Here is an 18,610-nt window from a genome sequence, read left to right on the forward strand (position 1 = left end):
ACCAACATCAATAAAAACATCATCTGTGGCACAAATTTCCAGACATACTTCAAAGTCTTGTCAGAAGCCTTTTCAGAAGGTTTTTACATAGGATGTCCAACAAGCTCATGGTCAAGTGTCCAAATACTTTTAGCCATATAGTTTATATAGTATTTGTGTATAAATGTGCATTTTGGTATGAACTTTTTTATTAAGTTGATGTTACAAAATAATTATTACATTTAAAATAAATATGCAAATGTAAGTGAATGTGGACTGTGTGGTGTTCTGCAATGGACTGGCTTCCTGTCCAGGGCATAATTCTGCCAGTATGTCAAGGTAGCACCAGACCCACCATGACCCTGACCAGGATAAAGTGCTTGTTTAAATTAAATGTACTGCATGATATACAAACGTAAACCTCTCTGTCTGGTTTTAAACATGTTAAAATTATCTGTGTATAAACTCAATGTAACACGTATTCTGTTTCTGTAACAAACATACACTGACCTCTAGGGGTATCTTTACAGAAATGAACAAGTATTTGTCATACAGTATGTTCATTTTTATGACCTGTAAGTCACCAAGACTACTGTACATTCTTTGGCTGGTCAAAGAGAAAAATCTTATTTCATCCTGAAGCAGATCTTTATGCAGCCACTCATGCTGAGTTGTGTTATATGTCATGTGTATGCCTTGACATAGAGACTTATGTAAAGATACTGGACACCTCTGTTCAAATTTCATTATTTCCAATTTCAGTTAAAACATCCATTATAGTGAACAAATTACTGCATTTATAATGCACTGTTCATCTATTTGCTGAATAAAACAAGAAATGTGGGATGGGCAAACCCCTGACACACTGAATTTTTTAATGTATAGCGGTTCGTTTCCTGTAAAGAATGTGTTATGTTTTGATTTATTTATACTTTATTTTTACCAAGGGTGTCCAAACAACTATAATACACAACAATCATAAAATCAGTCATGTGTAAAAGTCTTGTAAGAAACCTTCTCAGAAGAGTGACTGAAATCAACTGAAAGAGGTCACTGTTTTAAACCCATTTGTTTTTTAAATGGAATGTCTAATGAGCTTTTGGTCAGGTGTCCAAATACTTTTCATATACGTGCTCAAGGGTCTCGCACCTTCAACCAGTCTGGCTTAGATTTCTCCAGATTTCCTGTATGATATTTTAAATGTAGGAAGTATGTATGAATGTCCTGTATGAAGTTTGAAATGTTTTTTTATTTAGTTATAGAAAAAAGGTGCTCAAATGGTGCAGCGGTAAAACACACTAGCACACCAGTGCTGAGGTCTCAAGCTTGCAAGTTCAAATCTTAGCTTTGCTACCAGCCAGCCAGGTGCCTACATGAAGACAAGGTTGGTAACTGTTTGTCAAGTGGGAGGGCAGGAGAGATTCCTAATCACTGCTGGAATTACAGTCTTTGCTGGCTGATAGCTGGCGTGTGCAGAGAGACAGGGGATAATGAAGAGCAGTACACAATACTGATACCTGTGTGAACCCAACTCATGCAGAACCCACCTTTTTGAGTAGAGGTCAGCAGCACTGCAGGAGAGATACAACCAGGTTATTGGATATGACTAGATTGGCAGAAAAAGGGAAAAATGCATTAATATAATTAAAAAATAATAATAATTTTAAAACTTCTTTTGGAGAATGGATACCTTCAGGCTGATGTATGCATGTCCATTTTATTTAGATGAACTATCGCTCCGAGCATCCAGAGCCCTAATGATTTACATAAGAGTGATGAATGACATGCAACAATGACAGCTGATAGAAAAAAAAGGAAAATAAGTGTTTTTACAGTGCAACAATGCAGCACTTACACTTGATGCTGTCTGAAAAAGGTAGCAAACTGACGATCTTTAGCATATAGCTCGATGATGCGGATCCTGTCCTGAATTTCCTGCAGACCCCCAAAAAACATTAGAGATCAAATGAAAAGTCTCAATAGCAGCGCACTCCAAAAGTTATCATCTGTCACACATACAGAGAGCATACCTCTTTGGTGAGTTCACTGTTTTCATAGATGTGGCGGATCTCGTCACTGCTGAAGTCTGTAGAGGCCTCAATGCTGGCGCTGCTTTGAATCGGGGGCTCAGGGTATCGCTGGTAGTAATGGCTATAACCTGTCGTTGCATCACTTTCATACATGGGATTATACTTGGTACCCCTCTCCTGGAAAGAGACACTGTCCTCTCTTCTGTACACACACGCACGCACGCACACACACACGCACGCACACACACAAACACACACACAGGATTTTTGGCACCTTTAAATAGATTTTTATATATAATAGCCTTATGCAAATGTACTGTATATAATCAAACTAAAACTACAACATGTCAGATATGTTAAATTTAACAAATAAATGAAAACATGCTGTTAGATATGTGTAACTGCACAGCTTGCAACTGGCTAATGAAAGATGGATGCAGAGCACAAGTGTAAAAGATCATCATTAATATTAACTCTTGGGGTTGTCAAAATCAACTAACAGACAGCACCAACAAAATGACAATCTGGTTAAACGTGTGGCATAAATGAAGCCGATGATCAAAGCAACTCACACATTTCTGCATATGTAAGTTATTTTAAACATTATTTATACTGCAAAATACAACCATGTGTTATAATAATCAGACTAAAGTCTAAATTTGGTAAACAATGTAAGTGCACTTAATTTCCGCTGTAATACATATTGGGTGGATGATTGATGCTTTGGGGCTGATTTTTGCAGCTAGTGATTAAGGCACTCTTATGAAGACTGATGGCATCAGTTTCTGTTCAGTACCAGGATATTTTTATCCAAAACTTGGTTACCTCTGCCAAAGGTTTGAGACCTAAATTAAGATGGGCTTTTAACAATGTAATGACATTTAATCTTACACCTAAATAAACACAGAATGGTTGTAGGAAAACAAAATTAATGGCTTGAGTTAATCACAGTCTCTGGGATTTAATGCCTGCTGAAAAGCTGTGGTCTGTATTGTGGTCCAAGCTTCAACCGCACAAGTTTTCCAACTTTGGTATGAATAACAAGAACACATAGTGCTTGCCTTTTAGTTGGGGCATTACCAAATATCAGTGGCCAAAATAACAGAATTAACATGTGAAAGACACAAAACATTCACAGCTCACAAGTGAGAAAGTGGATAGAAAACAGAAATGAAGTGATGTCATTATAAGTGATAATGAAAACTGGTTGTCACATTATGGCAAGTTGTTCAGAGTGCCTGCGACAGCCCAGTTCTCAAAAAGAGGGAAAAGAGAAACCCAGAACAAGCCAGGGACAGCAATGTAAGGTGCAGCTTGTGTCCAGTGTGGGTTCAAGTGTGGGGACCGCCAAGGAAAAGGCACTAAAAGACCTGCCGACTATTGAGGAGACTGTAGTTTAAGGAACATTGAGAAACTCTTGATGCATGCTCAATAATCCAGGTACACAAAGCCACAAACTGATTCAACTTTGTGGAACATTGAGAAACCTGCCATCACAGGGTGCGAGTGTATGTAGGGAAGCAAGTACTCCCTGAGCTATGTTGTGGCCAGAACACACAGGGCTTTAAAAGTATTGAGTAATATTTTGTACTTAATATTAGAAGTTACCAAAATAATTCCAAAATAAACAAAACCATGGGATCCAGTCAACGTGTGTTAATGGGAGGACCTCATATTTATAATGGTGCTCTGGTGTCAACATAATAGCAATGTGAGTGGAATATGTGGCTGGCTTATTGTGTCATCTTAATGTTCTTTAGTATATTAGGCTGTAGTAAAGAGAAGTAAAACATTCTAGTTCAATGAATTTTAAGGGAGCCTACATGCAGAACTTGGACGGTATGATTTTAACTACAGTGAATCATCACTTTATCTGAAAGATTTCCACAGGTACTTTACAAATTCTGTAGTTCAAGCATGTTGATTCTGAATATGTCAGACAAAAACACGATGAAAGTAAAAAGTGTTTATTATCCATTATTTCAGTCTATGGTAGAATAGCAACAGTTGGTCTCTCAACAAAATGTACAATGTTTGGGATGAAAAACAAGCTGGCCACATTCACATAATTTAGCACTTACAGGGAAAAGTAATGACATCATTTACAGGCCAGAAAGGCATTCATCATTCATCACTGCATTGTTAATATATGAGGTTAATATACTTTACTTTTGTAAAGTATTACATTGCTATATAACTTATGTACTTATGTATTTAGATAAATTGTGAGCTTTAAACATGATGTTTTTGGGAACAGTAGAATCTGTCATTTAAATCAAACTGGAAATTTAAGAAAGCAAAAAGAGTTTTTGTTCCCAAAGACATCAGTTTCATCTGGAGACGATATGAGAATTGCTAACACATGCAGCTCTAATTTGAAGCCAGGAAATAAATAAACAAATGAAATGTGTTTTGCCTGAGCATCATCAATCAGTCATAACCCAAAAAAACACTTCAGTTCATGTTTTTACTTAAAGGGGTGAAAATGTGCTCTTTAATGTCTCTGGAAATTTATCACTAACACTTCAGAATTGATGGTGAGACAAATTTGTGAAATTTGTGAAAGTGTTCTGCTTACTGTTCCAAATGTCCAAGCATAATGTTTCAGTGAGAAAGTGAACAGGCAGCTCAAATACACGTACAGTAAACAACACTGTTTCTAATAACACTGGCAAACTCAAGCACAAACCATATCACAGTAATCCAGATGAAACTGATGTCTGTGTACTGCAGTACACAGACGTACATATCTGACCATCCGAGCATCAACACACACACACACACACACACACACACACACACACACACAAACACACACACACACACACACACACACACACACACAGAAAGAGAGTCACACAAAGAGGGAGAGCAAGAGACACTGTTATGCTCGGTATAAGTTAAGCCATGACTCACCTAAAGGCATATATTCACTCAAACACAAAGATGTGAGTAGTGTGTGTGTGTGTGTGTGTGTGTGTGTGTGTGTGTGTGTGTGTGTGACAAGGGCTTCAGGAAAGACCACACAAGAAGGACCCACGTCATACTACATTTGCACCACTTAGGCTTGGCAATGGGCACAAAGCAGAAATACCCTGAACAGGGCACCAATCCATCAGATGAAAAGTTAAAACAGCACTGTGCACTAACGTGCACTCTCTTGTCCTTGGTTGTAGATTTGTAGTCTTGTGAGGCCGACCGTCATGCCTAACCAGATCTGACAACAGGGAAAATCTTTGCAAAAATTGGCTATGAAGAGCTTTCTGTTCATGACTGGATGATTTTAATGAACAGCACATGCAAAACAAAAGGTGTCCTAATTTAAGTGACTTTTGATTAATTTTTTGCATCCATTCTCCATTATTTACTTTTACCTTCTTTACAGGTATTTATTTTAATGCTACACTCTGATCTAACAAACACTTTGTACACTATATATGATCAGTTGGTGTATTGTATGTACTGCTGCAGTGATTAGTGTATATTTATTGTCAGTTACCTGACAGGGTCCTCCATCTCCTCATCATACTTGTCTCTAAGGGCTCGAGCTAAGAAGAAAATGGCTCCTGAAGCCACAAGCAGGAAACCAGCCACTGACGCAATGGCAATGCCCACAACCAGCGGCTCTGACACGTACTCTTCACAGTGCTCCCCTCTGTACCACCAGTTCTCCCCAACTCGACACCTATGATGCACGAAAAAAAAAAAAAAGGAATAAACCCATTCATAATGTTAATAGTCCAAAAAGAAACATGACACTGAATGTTACAGCACTATGGAAATAAATAATTACTATAAATTATGGGCCAAAGGCAAAACTCTTCTTATTAGTTCTGACCACAAATCATTGGTTAGAAAATGAGCAGGAACTAAGAAAATGTATTCCTGAGCCATCATTTGCCCATCACTGTTGTTGCTGGGGGAGGGAGGCTGGAAACAGTAAAATTCATTTAAAGAGTCTTTTTTGTACACAAAGATAAATCTATGAAAATATTTATATGTTTGATAAAACTAGCACATGTCTGATAAAGATTTTCCCAAAAATTTTTTGCCCAGGAGTGTGAAATTAAGTAGTAGAACACAACACAGAGTGTGTTATTGCAAACTGGTCACAGACACGAGCCAAAGGCAAAAATAGAAACATTTTCAGTAGTACTGTTTGGCCCACACTGTATACTGTATAATTTGCATATAATTTTCTTTATATAACTAATTTATTACACTTGTTAGCAATGCTGTGGCTAAAACACATGAATTCAGTAATTAGAAGGGGTGTCCCAATACTTTTGTTCATATAGAGTATATTACAAAATGTCACTTGAACATTTATTGTATTTTGCATCATGTTTCATTACAGCTAAAATTTACCTCAGTTTAAACTTAACTAAACAAGGACCTGAACCTGCTATCTATAAGACCTGTATTTCCAATGACTAGGTTCTCCACTGAGGGTAAGTACAGTTGACACAAAAGAGCAAAAACTAACCCGACTTCTAAAATGTTCTAAAAATTAAAACAAATACCGGGTCTCATTTTAAACAGCATAATATGATCACACAAAAGTACCCACCTGCAGATAGCTCCTCGACCTGGGATTATGTCACACTTGCCATCATTTAGGCAGAAGTCTGGCTGGATTTTGCAGATACTCTGGCAAGGCAGGTCATCTACACTAAAATATCCAGAATTACACACACACTCTGCCTCACCGGACCACTGGTTTAATTTACACTCTGCAAACTCATTACACGCCTGAAATTTACATGGGTCTGCTTGATCACCTAAAATACAAAATACAAACCAGGGAAATTATGGTTAAAAATAAAATAAATTGTTACTCTATCACTCATTTCTCTTAATAAATACTTATACTCTACTGCTATTATCAACCTAAAGAGTGTGAGTTTGATATACTGAGGTGATAGAAATCCACAAAAATATATACCCTTTTTTTTACATTTCATGCAAATGATTTTCCTATGAACATCTTCAACTCAGCGTTACATTTCTTTGCCTAAAATTGCATAAATAAACTGTAATGTTTCTGCTCAAACAGGTAAACAAGTAGCTGCAGTTTACAACTGTCTCATCTACAATGTTTTAAAAATTATGATAAGTATTGTAAAAAGTTTCCTATAAGTTAAATATTTGCTTTTGCAGAGCTTGGTTTTGGAGACGACCCTGCATGCCCATCTGAATTAACTCAGACTGGGGCAACAGTTCACCTTTCAACACCAATAACAATACTGGATTGGCTTCAATTTTCCGAATGTCCTTGAGTGGCCTTAACAAGGCCCAGACTTAAACCCCAGCAAACATCTGTGAAAAGAACCAAGGACAACAGTTCACAAGTCTAAGAACATGTTTTCACTTCATCACCAGGGATGATTTACTGTGGGGGCTTGGGTGACCAGCCCACCTACTACTGAGATTCAGGGATCCGGGGCTTGAATGTCAATGGTGCTATCAACTGGTTGAGCATCTGCATGGACATGATAAGCCAAAACAGCTTAGCCAATGGTATGAGCTCTTGTCAGTTGTGTCAGGAAGGGCATCCAGCTTTAAATCTGTTCCAAGTCTGGTATGCAGACAACGTAATTAAGTGTAGATTAATGGGTAAAAAATTCAATTATATCCATTTAAAATCAAATCCATAACACAATAAAGTGTACAAAAAGTCAAGATGTCCAAATACTTTCTAAATCCTCTGTATTAGATTTCTGAGCCTACCTGACTCCACGTCCAGTGAATATTTGTCTATAGCCAGGTTCATGGTCTGGTATGCTGTATTGCAGAAGTCCTCCAGAATTAGGTACACAGCTGTGGTGACTCCTCGGGGAACTGGTTTCCAAAATTTCATACGGCTATTTACCACTATGCTGCCATTCCTGAAGTTTAAGATCTCTAAATTCTGGAAGTCACTGAGGTTTGACTGCAAGTATGGGACCAGCTGAGGAAGAAACAATTTGATAATATGGTTTAATAAATTAATACATACTTTGTGTTGTACTTTTAACTGCTTATCTATGTAATAAGCTAGTCAGTCATGTTGCAGCAGCAACTTTCTGTACATTTTACACACAAAGTGTGTGAAATCCAGTAAGCAGCAGTTCTGCACGCTAGCTGTAAATTTCCAGATCAGTTTGAGCTAACAGAAAGGCTACACTAAATCATATTACCACACAGGTAAGAATAACAGCATCTTATATTGTCTAACACATTAACACTTAAGACAGATGGGCTACAAAAGAAGATCACATGGGGTTATCTCCTGTCAGCCTGAAATGGAAATCTGAAGCTACAGTGGGCACAGGCTCACCGAACCTAGACAGTTAAATTTGGCTCATTCTAGTCTGATAAGAGTGGAACCCATTGTGTTCTTTTGCTGTTGTTGCCAATCCATCTCAAAGTTCAGTGTGTTGTGCATTCTGAGATGCTCCCCTTGGTTAAACAAGGGTAGTCTTCCTGTTAGCTTGAACTAGTTTTCCTCTGAGGTTTTTCAACAAGGCATTTACACCTGCACAGCTTTTGTTTACTGGATATTTTTATTTGCACCATTCTTATGTAAACTGTAGATTGTGGATGAAATTTCACATCTGGCACCAACAACCATTTTACAAGCAAAGTCACTCAAATCACATTTATTCCTGTAAAAAATTAACAAAAGCACTTGACCACTGTTTTTGATTTTATTTATTTATTAATTTTTTTATTTTTTCCCTTTTTCTCCCCATTTAGCGCATCCAATTGTTCAATTTGCATCGTGCTTCCTCTCTGTCTATGCCGAACCCTGCCCTGACCGAGGAGATCGAAGCTAACCCATATCCCCTCCGAAACATGGGCAGCAGCCGGATGCATTTTTGCCACCCACACATTGATGAGTGTGGCGCCACCTAGCGTTGCATGCGGAGAGACACACCCTAAGGGCACTCTTCCTCATCTCTGTGCAGGCACCTCTAACCAGCTGGCAGAGGTCGTAATCGCATTCTGACAGAGAGAGACCCACATCCGGTTCTTTGTCCCACCCCCCAACTAAGCAACCAGCCAATCGTTGCTCATACAGCCACTCAGCCTTGAACCGGTAAGGTAGAGCTGGATTTGATACGAGGTACTCAGAATCCAGCTCTGGTTGCAGCGTGTCTTTTTTACCGCTGCGCCACCTGAGCGGCTTGACCACTGTTTGTATGATTAAATGCCTTGTACTGTTGCCACATGACTGGCTAGTTGAAATTAAACTTAAAGCAGTTTATTACCAACTCAAGGAACCTCTGCTCCAGGGCTTTGTATTCTGGAGATCTCTTATTGAAGAGGTTTTCAGAGAAAACCATGTTGGTCACACGGAGACTGAAGAAGACAATTAGAGCACGCCCAGGGTTACCACCCTGCCCAATAGCAGTGCCTTTACTTTCCTCTTCATCGTTACTTTGTAAATTAGGGTATGTTGGCTCAAATTCTTTAGGTCTTTGCATTGTAGTGATGGTGAATGGTGACCCTTTCTTTGGGAAGATAGGTGTGGTGTGAACAGTAGAAGAAACTGTTTTCCCAGCAAGCTCATAATTATTTTTCTTGTTCATTATAAAAATTTCAGCATCTTTTTCTTTGCTAGTTTTTGCATCTCTTTCCTTTGTTGTGGGAATGTTAGTTTCTTCCACAGCTGCAGTGGTAACAGCTTCCTCTATTTTTATAAAGACCTTGTTGTCTTGTGTGACTAGCGTCTCTGTTTCTATCACAACCTTAGTATATTCTTCTAGGTGTTCCTCAGTTTGAGTCATAAGCTCCTTGTCTTTTTGATCTAGTTGTGGGGCTTCTGTTAGTCTCTTATATGGTCTCGTAAATGCAGGTTCATCTGTGATCACTTTGACTTGTGTTGACTCTGTAGATACCCCAGCAGGTGCTTTATGGGGTGGTGCCAGATAATCATTCAGAGTCTCAGACATTGTGGTAGATGTGGATAGCTCATAATTTTCAGACAAAGGAATGTCAATAATAATCCCTGTATTTTTCTTTATCTCTTTTACTGGTTCCTCATCTTTGGGATTGTTGTGTTTAGGAATAGCAACAATATCAGATATTCCTTCATCGTCACTTGTTCCAGGTTTTGATTTAAAATCAAGTTCCTTGATCTTAGCAGCTTGGGTGGAGACAAAATCAATGTGGTATCTTACGGATTCTTTACTCTCTTTGGTCAGATCTTCTTCAATACTGTCTTTTATCTGTGATGCTTCCTCCTCTTCATATCCTCCAGGTCCAGAAACAGGATATAAGTCAGCCTCCTTGACATCAAACACTTTGGTGAAGCTATTATCAATGTGGTTTTCAACTTGTTTCTTACTATCCTTGGGCAGATACTCAACAAGACTGTTCTCTATTTGAGATATTGTTTTATCATGCCCTGCCCCAGGCCCAGACACAACATCAGATCCAGCTGCCTTGGATGACACAATGTCACTGTAATTTCCAACTGGTTCTTTATTATATTTAGGCAGGTTCTCTTGAAGTATTTCCAGAGTCTGAGATGTCACAGTATCTTTCCTTGTCCCAGATGCAGAAACAGGATTAGAATCAGTTTTGTGAACATTAGGATCTTGGGTGGAGAAGCCATTAGAGTGGTCACCAGTTGGTTCATCCATATCTTTGGGCAGGTCCTCTTTAGAAATGTGCACTACCTGAGATAATTCATTTACTTTACTTGCACCAGGTCGTAAAACATGGTCAGAGTCAGCTGGTTTTACTTCAGAATATTGGGAGGAGGCCACTGTTATAGCTCGATTGTGCAGAGTTTCCACAGTACTTTTTGGGATGAAGTCTTCTTTCACTTCAATATCTACACATGTACAAGAAAGGGAATTTAAGAAAGTGTCTCACAAACATATTAGTAAATTTAATGTGAATGTGCTTACTTTTGTAAGTACTGGTCTGCTGGGAAAGAAAGTGCTGTGTAGTGACATCATTCACTCCCACATTTTCTATTTGTAATACAGTGAAGGCTTCCAGAAAGTCGTTTTCGATATGATGATCTACCTTTTCTTGAATCAAATCAGTTGTAGTATCTTTAGCCAAAATTCCATTCTAGATGAATACATGGGCAGAGACAACAAATGGTTTAATTATATCAACACTTATTAAAGCTTTCCAATATGTATTTCTGTAGTAATTAACATACAGTCATATCAAATTGTTGTGGTCCCTTTGTAGGATGAGCTTTATGTGAAGATGTTTCCTCTGCAGATAAAAATATGCATTAGACGAAAACAGGATCAGGATAAAAATGAAGAAGTAAATATTTCCGAAGGAGGTTCTGTAAATTTACTGTATGTTTTGTGTTAAAAGCAAATATGAAAAAATAAATAATTAAATTTTACACAAATAAAAATACTGCATAAAACAAACAGTTCCAGCAGAAATTACTTAATGTTTTAAAAGTCCTGATTTTAGAGAAAAATTCAAAGTGCAAAACACTTTCAAAGCATCAATAATCTTCATTTATTATTATTAGTAGTAGTAGTAGTAGAAGTAGTATTGATATCGCAGGGCTAGAAACTGATTTTGGTTTTATTCTACCACAAAGCACAGAGCTGAAAGACAACATTTAGGATATTCAATATTTTGTAATTACATACATTTCCGTATTAACAGGTTTGATCTTCACCAAAGTCCTACAAATAGACAAAACATTTTGCCTAAAGTAATAATTCACACAATTTTACATTTCATGTCTTTATCAAACATAAGAGTTGGAAAAACTGTGTGGAAACATGTTTCCTGAACTTATTAATAATAATCAGCCCTTTGTAATGAAAAAAAAAAATCATGTGACTTCTTGTGAGAACAGACTATTTATTCTTGTTCTTGACTTGGCTGCTCCAGAGCACAAAATTCTCTTCTTTTTTTTTTTATCTTTCTGTTGTTAATTTTTTATTCATTTTCATTTTGCATTATCCAACTTCTGTTAGGCTTCAGGTGATGGACCACTACCCTGACATTTAAACTGTCCTGTTATTGATTTACTTGTTTGTTTTGGGCGATTGTCTTTTTGCATCATGCATACTCTGTGTAGCCTCTGGGAATGAATTGCTATCCTGACATTTAAACCATTCTGTTATTGATTTGCTCATGTTTTGTATCATTGTTTTGATGCTTTATTTTTCTTCTATTAGACTTGAAGTAATGTGATGGTATTCTGTCTTACCTCATATCTTTTGCTCTTCATGAATCTTTGCAAGACATCCATTGCACGGGTGAAAAGCAACAGTACAGAATTCTCCTCTGTTAGGAGTCAGTTTGTCTTAATAAAGACTGATGAACACCCAGGTTTTAGAAAATGACTTTGTAGGTTTGTTAGTGTTGTGCATCTTTGCAACTGTTCTTCTTAATTAATTTTGACATTTCTTAAAAAATAAAACATGGATTACATAAATCTGTCTTTTAATGCATTTTTGGAGGACCCAACCCCCTCCCGCCTTCCCAAACAATCCACACATCTACACAACATTTTTATCATTGTGTTTAGAGACATGAAAAGTGAAATTGTATGAGAGTTATTACTGAACCCACTGCAGAAATCCAGAACATTCCAAAGGATTTTCAAACTCTCTCTTGTAATTGTACATGTACAGACAAACAACACTGAATTGGTCAGACCTGGAGGAGTGATGTCCTGCTCACACTGAGGTCTAGAAAAGAGATTCATATAGAAATTAGTTGTTGATATAGAAATAACCACTGTGTCCAAACTTAATAAGCTTAGGTGTTTCAGTGGGGCATTAAATAGTTAGCAGAGTTACCAGTTATCTCAACTCGATAACCAATGTTTTAGACAGCACTCTAAACCATAGCACTAAAATGAGGAAAATCTTTTGGAAGAACTGTGTTTAATTCCTCAGTACAGTTCCAGAGACTAGAATTTACACCAGTACACATGATGTCCTTGTTGCTTGTGGTGGCCCAACACTGTACTGAGCTACTGCTGTTTTGTTTAAGTTTTTCTTTAATTTGTCACATGTCTGTACATGATTTTAATATCTTTTATCTGAGTTTAATGAGCGAAGGTTGAGGTTAAGAGCTCTTACCTGCACAGTGGTGTTTTCAAAGTGTCACTGAAAAGAAAAACAGACAGATATTAGGCACTATGTAGTGATAAAGTAAAGGAACTGTACAACGGGGCAGCATGGCAGAGCAGTGGGTAGCACCGTTACCTTACAGAAAAAAGATCAAAGGTTTAATTCCCCAACCTTATGGCCAGTGTTCTTTCTGTGTGAAGTTTGCATGTTCTCCCTGTGTCCAAGTAGGTTTCCTGTGGATGCTCTGATCATCTTGGGCCAATTGGTGCATCTAGATTTTGCCCTAAGTGTGAGTTTGTCCATGAATGTGTGTGTGTGTGTCTGCCCTGTGATGGACTGGCAACCTGCTTAATGAATCACACCCACTATGACCCTGACCAGAATAAAGTAGACAATGAATAAATGAACTGTAGAAATTTTCAGAAAACAGCATTTTTTAATTCTTACGTTGCCCTCCTGTTATTATTCGCTCTCATTAATACTTTTTATTAATGACAATATCTTCTGTGACAGGGCCAGACACGCCTCATTTAAGAGAGGATGAGGCATGATCTCCACACACCTGCAAGATAGGAAACAGAACCCATGTGCAAAATGAAGTTTGATAAGTAGTTTGAGGAAGGTCGTGACTGGTCCTTTTTTTGGGTTTGTGATGGGCATCATTGTTTTAAATTTAATGCAGGCAGCTACAGGAAGCCAGTGAAGATAGTGCAGCAGTGGGGTGATGTGGCGACGTTTGGGTTAAAAATCAGGCAGGCAGCTGCATTTTGTATCTGTGGTGGATATAAGAAGACCTGCCAGGAGGGAGTTGCAGTAGTACAGCCTTGAAGTGATGAGAAATTGGACAGAAAGCTGAGTGGCTTCCAAACAGAAGAGTAATCAAATCTTTTTGATGTTGAAGAGAAAAAACTGCATGAACAGGTCAGGTTAGCAACATAAGCTGAGGTAGAGCTGGCTATCCAGAAGAACACCAATGTTCATTTTCAGACGTTTGATTTGAGTGTCATTAAGAGACATTTATTCATACAAATATGAAGATACTGTATATGAAGGTTTACACACAGCTGTGTAGTTTAACTGGTGTACTTTAGTCTCCCTATCTTGGGAGATTTCTTGCACATGTTAGCTGAAAATGCACTAAAATAAGCACAGCAACACCCACATGCTTTTTAAAATCAGTCTCTGTTAAATGCAGGAAGTTTCTTCTGTATCACAATACAGACATTAAAACAAAAACCGTTTGTGATCAGCCAATTTCATATGTTGGCATTTTTTAAGCTTTGAATTCAGGAGGCACAGAGCTGAGTTGGGACCCATCATAATACTAGATCACCATAGAACTTTGTTTCCACCTACATTTAAGCTAGAAAAACCCCACAAATACTTATCCAGAATAATTATATCAGATTTAAAGTCTGGCTCCATGAAACAAGGGTATTCTTTACTCTTTTTTTTTTAAAGAACATCAATAATCCTTTTAATGCCATTGTCCTTTACATTAACCCCCAAAGACCATATTGTTTATTTCATAATGTTTTACATTCATTCATTCTTTCTTTTATTGTCTGTTTTAGCATCGATTTATCCTGTTCAGGGTCACAGTGGGTTCGATTCACTGGACGAAATGTAGGAAACACCCCGGGCTATTCTGTTTATGTAATTTAGTAGAATATTGAGTTACAGGGTATTCAGCATTTAGGGATGGAAACTGGAGTACTACACGGAAACCCATAAGGATAACACATCTCCTCACAGTCAGTGACTGCAAGAAAGAAACAAACCAATGACCTCAGGAGTCATGTTACTGTGCAGCACTAACTCTACCAGCTGCTCTACACATTGCATGATATTCAGCATCTAAAGTTTTTATAAAGTAACAATTGAGATTTCTTACTTGATCATTCCAGTTTGAATCAGCCTCTACAGAAACAAAACAAAAAAAAGAATGTGTTGAACCATCACAAAAGCCACAGAATGCTGCAGCAACTGATATATACATATTCTTAACTTTGACACCTTGACTTTTTACACATTATTGTAATGTGGACTTTAATTTTGGGGGACTTTGGATATTTAAAAAAAATATATAACTGCATTTTTACCCAGCAATCCACACAAATTCACTTATACTTACTCTGTGTAAAAGGCCAAGATATTCTTCTGATTGGCTAAAAGTAATTCCAATTTTCTGCATACTGACGCTACCAGACTTGCACTGGTACATCCAGTGCTGGTATTCCTCCTCCTCAGGAAGACGGTCCAAGAAAATCTTGAAGGCTTCCCAAACTACTTCCTGGCATGCTAAAATAAAAATATACAAAGCCCCACACTTACCAAAAAAAGATGTTTAAGAAGGGACAGGAAAATATCAGAAAATAAATTCAACCAAGACTAATAAAGGCATGTTTATGTAAATCTACAGGACATGGACCAGTGAGCAGCAGTCATTCAAGTCAACATTCAACCATCAGAGCAGAAACTGTAAGTACAATCAACCAGCTGTAGACTTCAGCTGGAACATGTATCATTGTTTCCAAAGGTTGTGCAACCAAGTATAAGGGAAAGGCGCCGTCAATCTTGTCCATGTCATACAAATACCACTTATTTCTGAAGATATTGGCTTTTTATACTAAACATTTAAAAGTGCCAATAATGTTGACCTCAACTGTATTACTGTAAAAGCAGTTTGAAGTCCCCTCAATGGGTTCTCCAGCTCATCCTGTTTAAAAAATATAGAAATAATAAGAAACAATAAGAAGGCTGCAGAAATCTCACTTCTGAGCTGGTAATATTCAAGATGACTGGCTATGGCTTGCTGTAAAGTCTTCAGAGAGCAGAGCTGCATTCCACTGGACAGAAGAACATTTTGTTTTAGTCGTTGTAAGAGCCCAAGGTACTTAGGTGTCGTAGCAGGTGATTGAGATGAAGTTTGTGGCCATGAAATATCATAGTTCCGTAAAAATGTGTCCAAACGTCTTAGTTCAGGGACCCAAATATCTGTATCTATGAAAACACAGGACAAAAACAAAACAGGTTACAACAGCTATTTGTGATTTTGTTAAATAGTGATAATGTAATGATAGCAATTATTGTGATGTTAAAAATTAGACAACTGGATTGAAATACTGCAGAGGTTAAAGCCACAGATTCTGTAATAGAATTGAACATAAACTGTCACTCCTTTATTCATCTTCAGTAAAAATGTTTTCCTGATTAGGATCATGGTGGGTCAACTGAAAAAAAAATGCTAGGTGTAAGGCAAGTATGCACACCATATGGACAAAAGTATTGGGGCACCGCCACAACAATTTCTAACAGGTGTAATAAATTAATTGTTATATGCTTTTAACTTCCTTCTGTTCCAGTATGACTGTGCACTGTACACTAAGCAAGCTCTACAAAGAAATGAAGAAAGTCCAGTGGCCTGCACAGAGCCCTGACCTCAGCCCCACTGAACAGCTTCATCAAGAAATGGAACGTCATTTGAGGCTTTCCTGACCAACATCAGTGATCATATAGATGTCTTTCAACTGACTGAGCACAAATTTCCACAGACATATTTCTTGAGAGAACCTTTTTCAAAAGAGGTGCTATTGTTATAGCTGAAAGATCACATAGAGGTCACTCTAGTTTAATATCATTTGTTTTTGAAATAGGACGTTCAACAAGCTCGGCATCAGGTGTCCAAATCTTTTTGGCCATGTATCGCAGGACATTACACACGCAACCATTAAATCACTCACAATTAGAGGAAATTTTAAAAAGACAGTTTCTTATTTTTATGAGATGGTAGCACACCAGGGCACCCAAAATAAAACCCATGCAAATACATGTGAAAGCTTAGCAAACTCATTACAGATTGGGACTGATTACAAGGATTGAAAGCAGATCCCTAGAACCCTGGTGCCGTGTGAGACCCACACTAACCATGCCGCCTCTCCGAACTGGCAGATAAATCTAATGCAATAACTTGTAATATAAATGTTACACAGTGAACACATTTCTAGAAATAAGTTACATTATGTTCTATAAAGAACAATAATTCACCTCTTAAAATCAACAGGGCCAGCTGGCGTGTCCAAAACTAATTAGGTATATAACACCATATCTTAAGAACCAAATATTTGTATTTATGTATAATAAATAAATATATAAAATAATAAATATTTGTGTTTTCATTAAACCACTTGTTAATATATATGAACATATTTAACAAACCACTTGACTTGGGGGAAAATGACTATACCCTAAATCCAATTATAAATTAATATTTATAAGTACATACAATCAAAATCTGTATGTAATTGCTTTCCACCAAACTAGAAGTTTCTACATAAAATATAATATTAATTATCGATTGTCTAATGTGTCAAACTTATATGAAGGTTGTTCAAAAAGGTTGAAAGTAATTATAAAAACGAGTACAATTAGTTTAATGATAAATGACTTCTGAGGGTCTAAAGTTTTGAAAAATATCGTAATCAAGTCTCTACATCAATCAAATTCAGAGAAAGTCCACATTCCAAACAGCAATGGAATGTAAACAAAGTTGCTGCAGCTACTAAATGTGCCAAGTTCAAAGATTTTAAAGGCTCTCATGTAACAATTAAAAGAAAAACTGAAGAGCACATGTAATGTATGATGCTGCTGTGCACTGCAGATCATACAGGGGTCTGTTTTAGGGGTATTTTTGTACAGTAGGTTTAGCCAATAAATAAATCCTACTTGGAATTTTTATGTTTCTTTAATGGGAATAAATCCAAAGCTTTAGCTCGCTGCATAGAACCTCTTGGCTTAGTGCTAGTGTGGCTCAATAAATCAAAAACCAAAAGGCAGAGGTTATTACATCAGGAGATCCTGGTGACCCACTGCTCTGAACATTTTCAGCTTTAATTCTCTCAGCATTCCTAATGTATTCATCATAGACTGGGTTGTTTTTAAACCCTTATAAGAGATAAATGGCTTCTTTTCAACGTAACTTGTCTTTTTAATGGGTTCTATTTAGAACCTCTTATTTTGGATGTCACTATGTTACAAATAAAAAAAAAATAATTATATTGTCTAATAAAAAAAAGTTAATCACGTTTTACAGCTTTGAATGCTTGTCTGAATGTTAATGCATCCTGCCATTAACCTCCGTTTTGGGGAGCTGTAGATCCTTTCCTGAATTATTGTAGAACCTGTCCAGAATGATTCTTCATAAAACCAAGAGAGAAAAAACTAATGCAGATTAGTTCAACCAGAAGACTTTTTCTGCCCCAGCAGATACATACCAGTATAAATATCCAAATGGCCAATGGCAAAAACACTGGCTAAAAAGCACAGGCTGGAAATGCACACAGGTTTCCGCATGTCGACTCCTTTCAGGTCACTTGCAAACGCTTTGAAGACATGGAAAAACAGCTTTGACTTTTGTTAGCATATTGCATGCAGCAAGGAGCGACTCCATAGTTTCTCGTTTCTGTACACGGCACGTAACGTCTGACCTACAGTAGTAGATTCTATTGCAGCAGTACAGTACTGTTCAGATACTGTTTGGTC

The 18,610-nt window shown here is 37.4% G+C and overlaps 1 protein-coding gene across 1 annotated transcript; it reads right to left on the reverse strand.

The window, feature by feature from the left end:
- Window positions 1-1,830: 1,830 nt before the first annotated feature.
- Window positions 1,831-18,421, reverse strand: impg2a (interphotoreceptor matrix proteoglycan 2a). Its single transcript, XM_063005691.1, has 14 exons — window positions 18,343-18,421; window positions 15,845-16,072; window positions 15,204-15,370; window positions 14,964-14,989; window positions 13,079-13,105; window positions 12,651-12,682; window positions 11,173-11,231; window positions 10,922-11,078; window positions 9,263-10,833; window positions 7,740-7,959; window positions 6,580-6,790; window positions 5,509-5,694; window positions 2,010-2,211; window positions 1,831-1,914 (listed from the first exon to the last, which is right to left on the reverse strand). The coding sequence occupies exons 1-14, from the start codon at window positions 18,419-18,421 to the stop codon at window positions 1,831-1,833; spliced, it is 3,249 nt and encodes a 1,082-aa protein (XP_062861761.1).
- Between the last annotated feature and the right edge of the window lie 189 nt (window positions 18,422-18,610).

The sequence above is a fragment of the Trichomycterus rosablanca genome, chromosome 12, assembly GCF_030014385.1.
Source record: "Trichomycterus rosablanca isolate fTriRos1 chromosome 12, fTriRos1.hap1, whole genome shotgun sequence".
Classification (NCBI taxonomy): domain Eukaryota; kingdom Metazoa; phylum Chordata; class Actinopteri; order Siluriformes; family Trichomycteridae; genus Trichomycterus; species Trichomycterus rosablanca.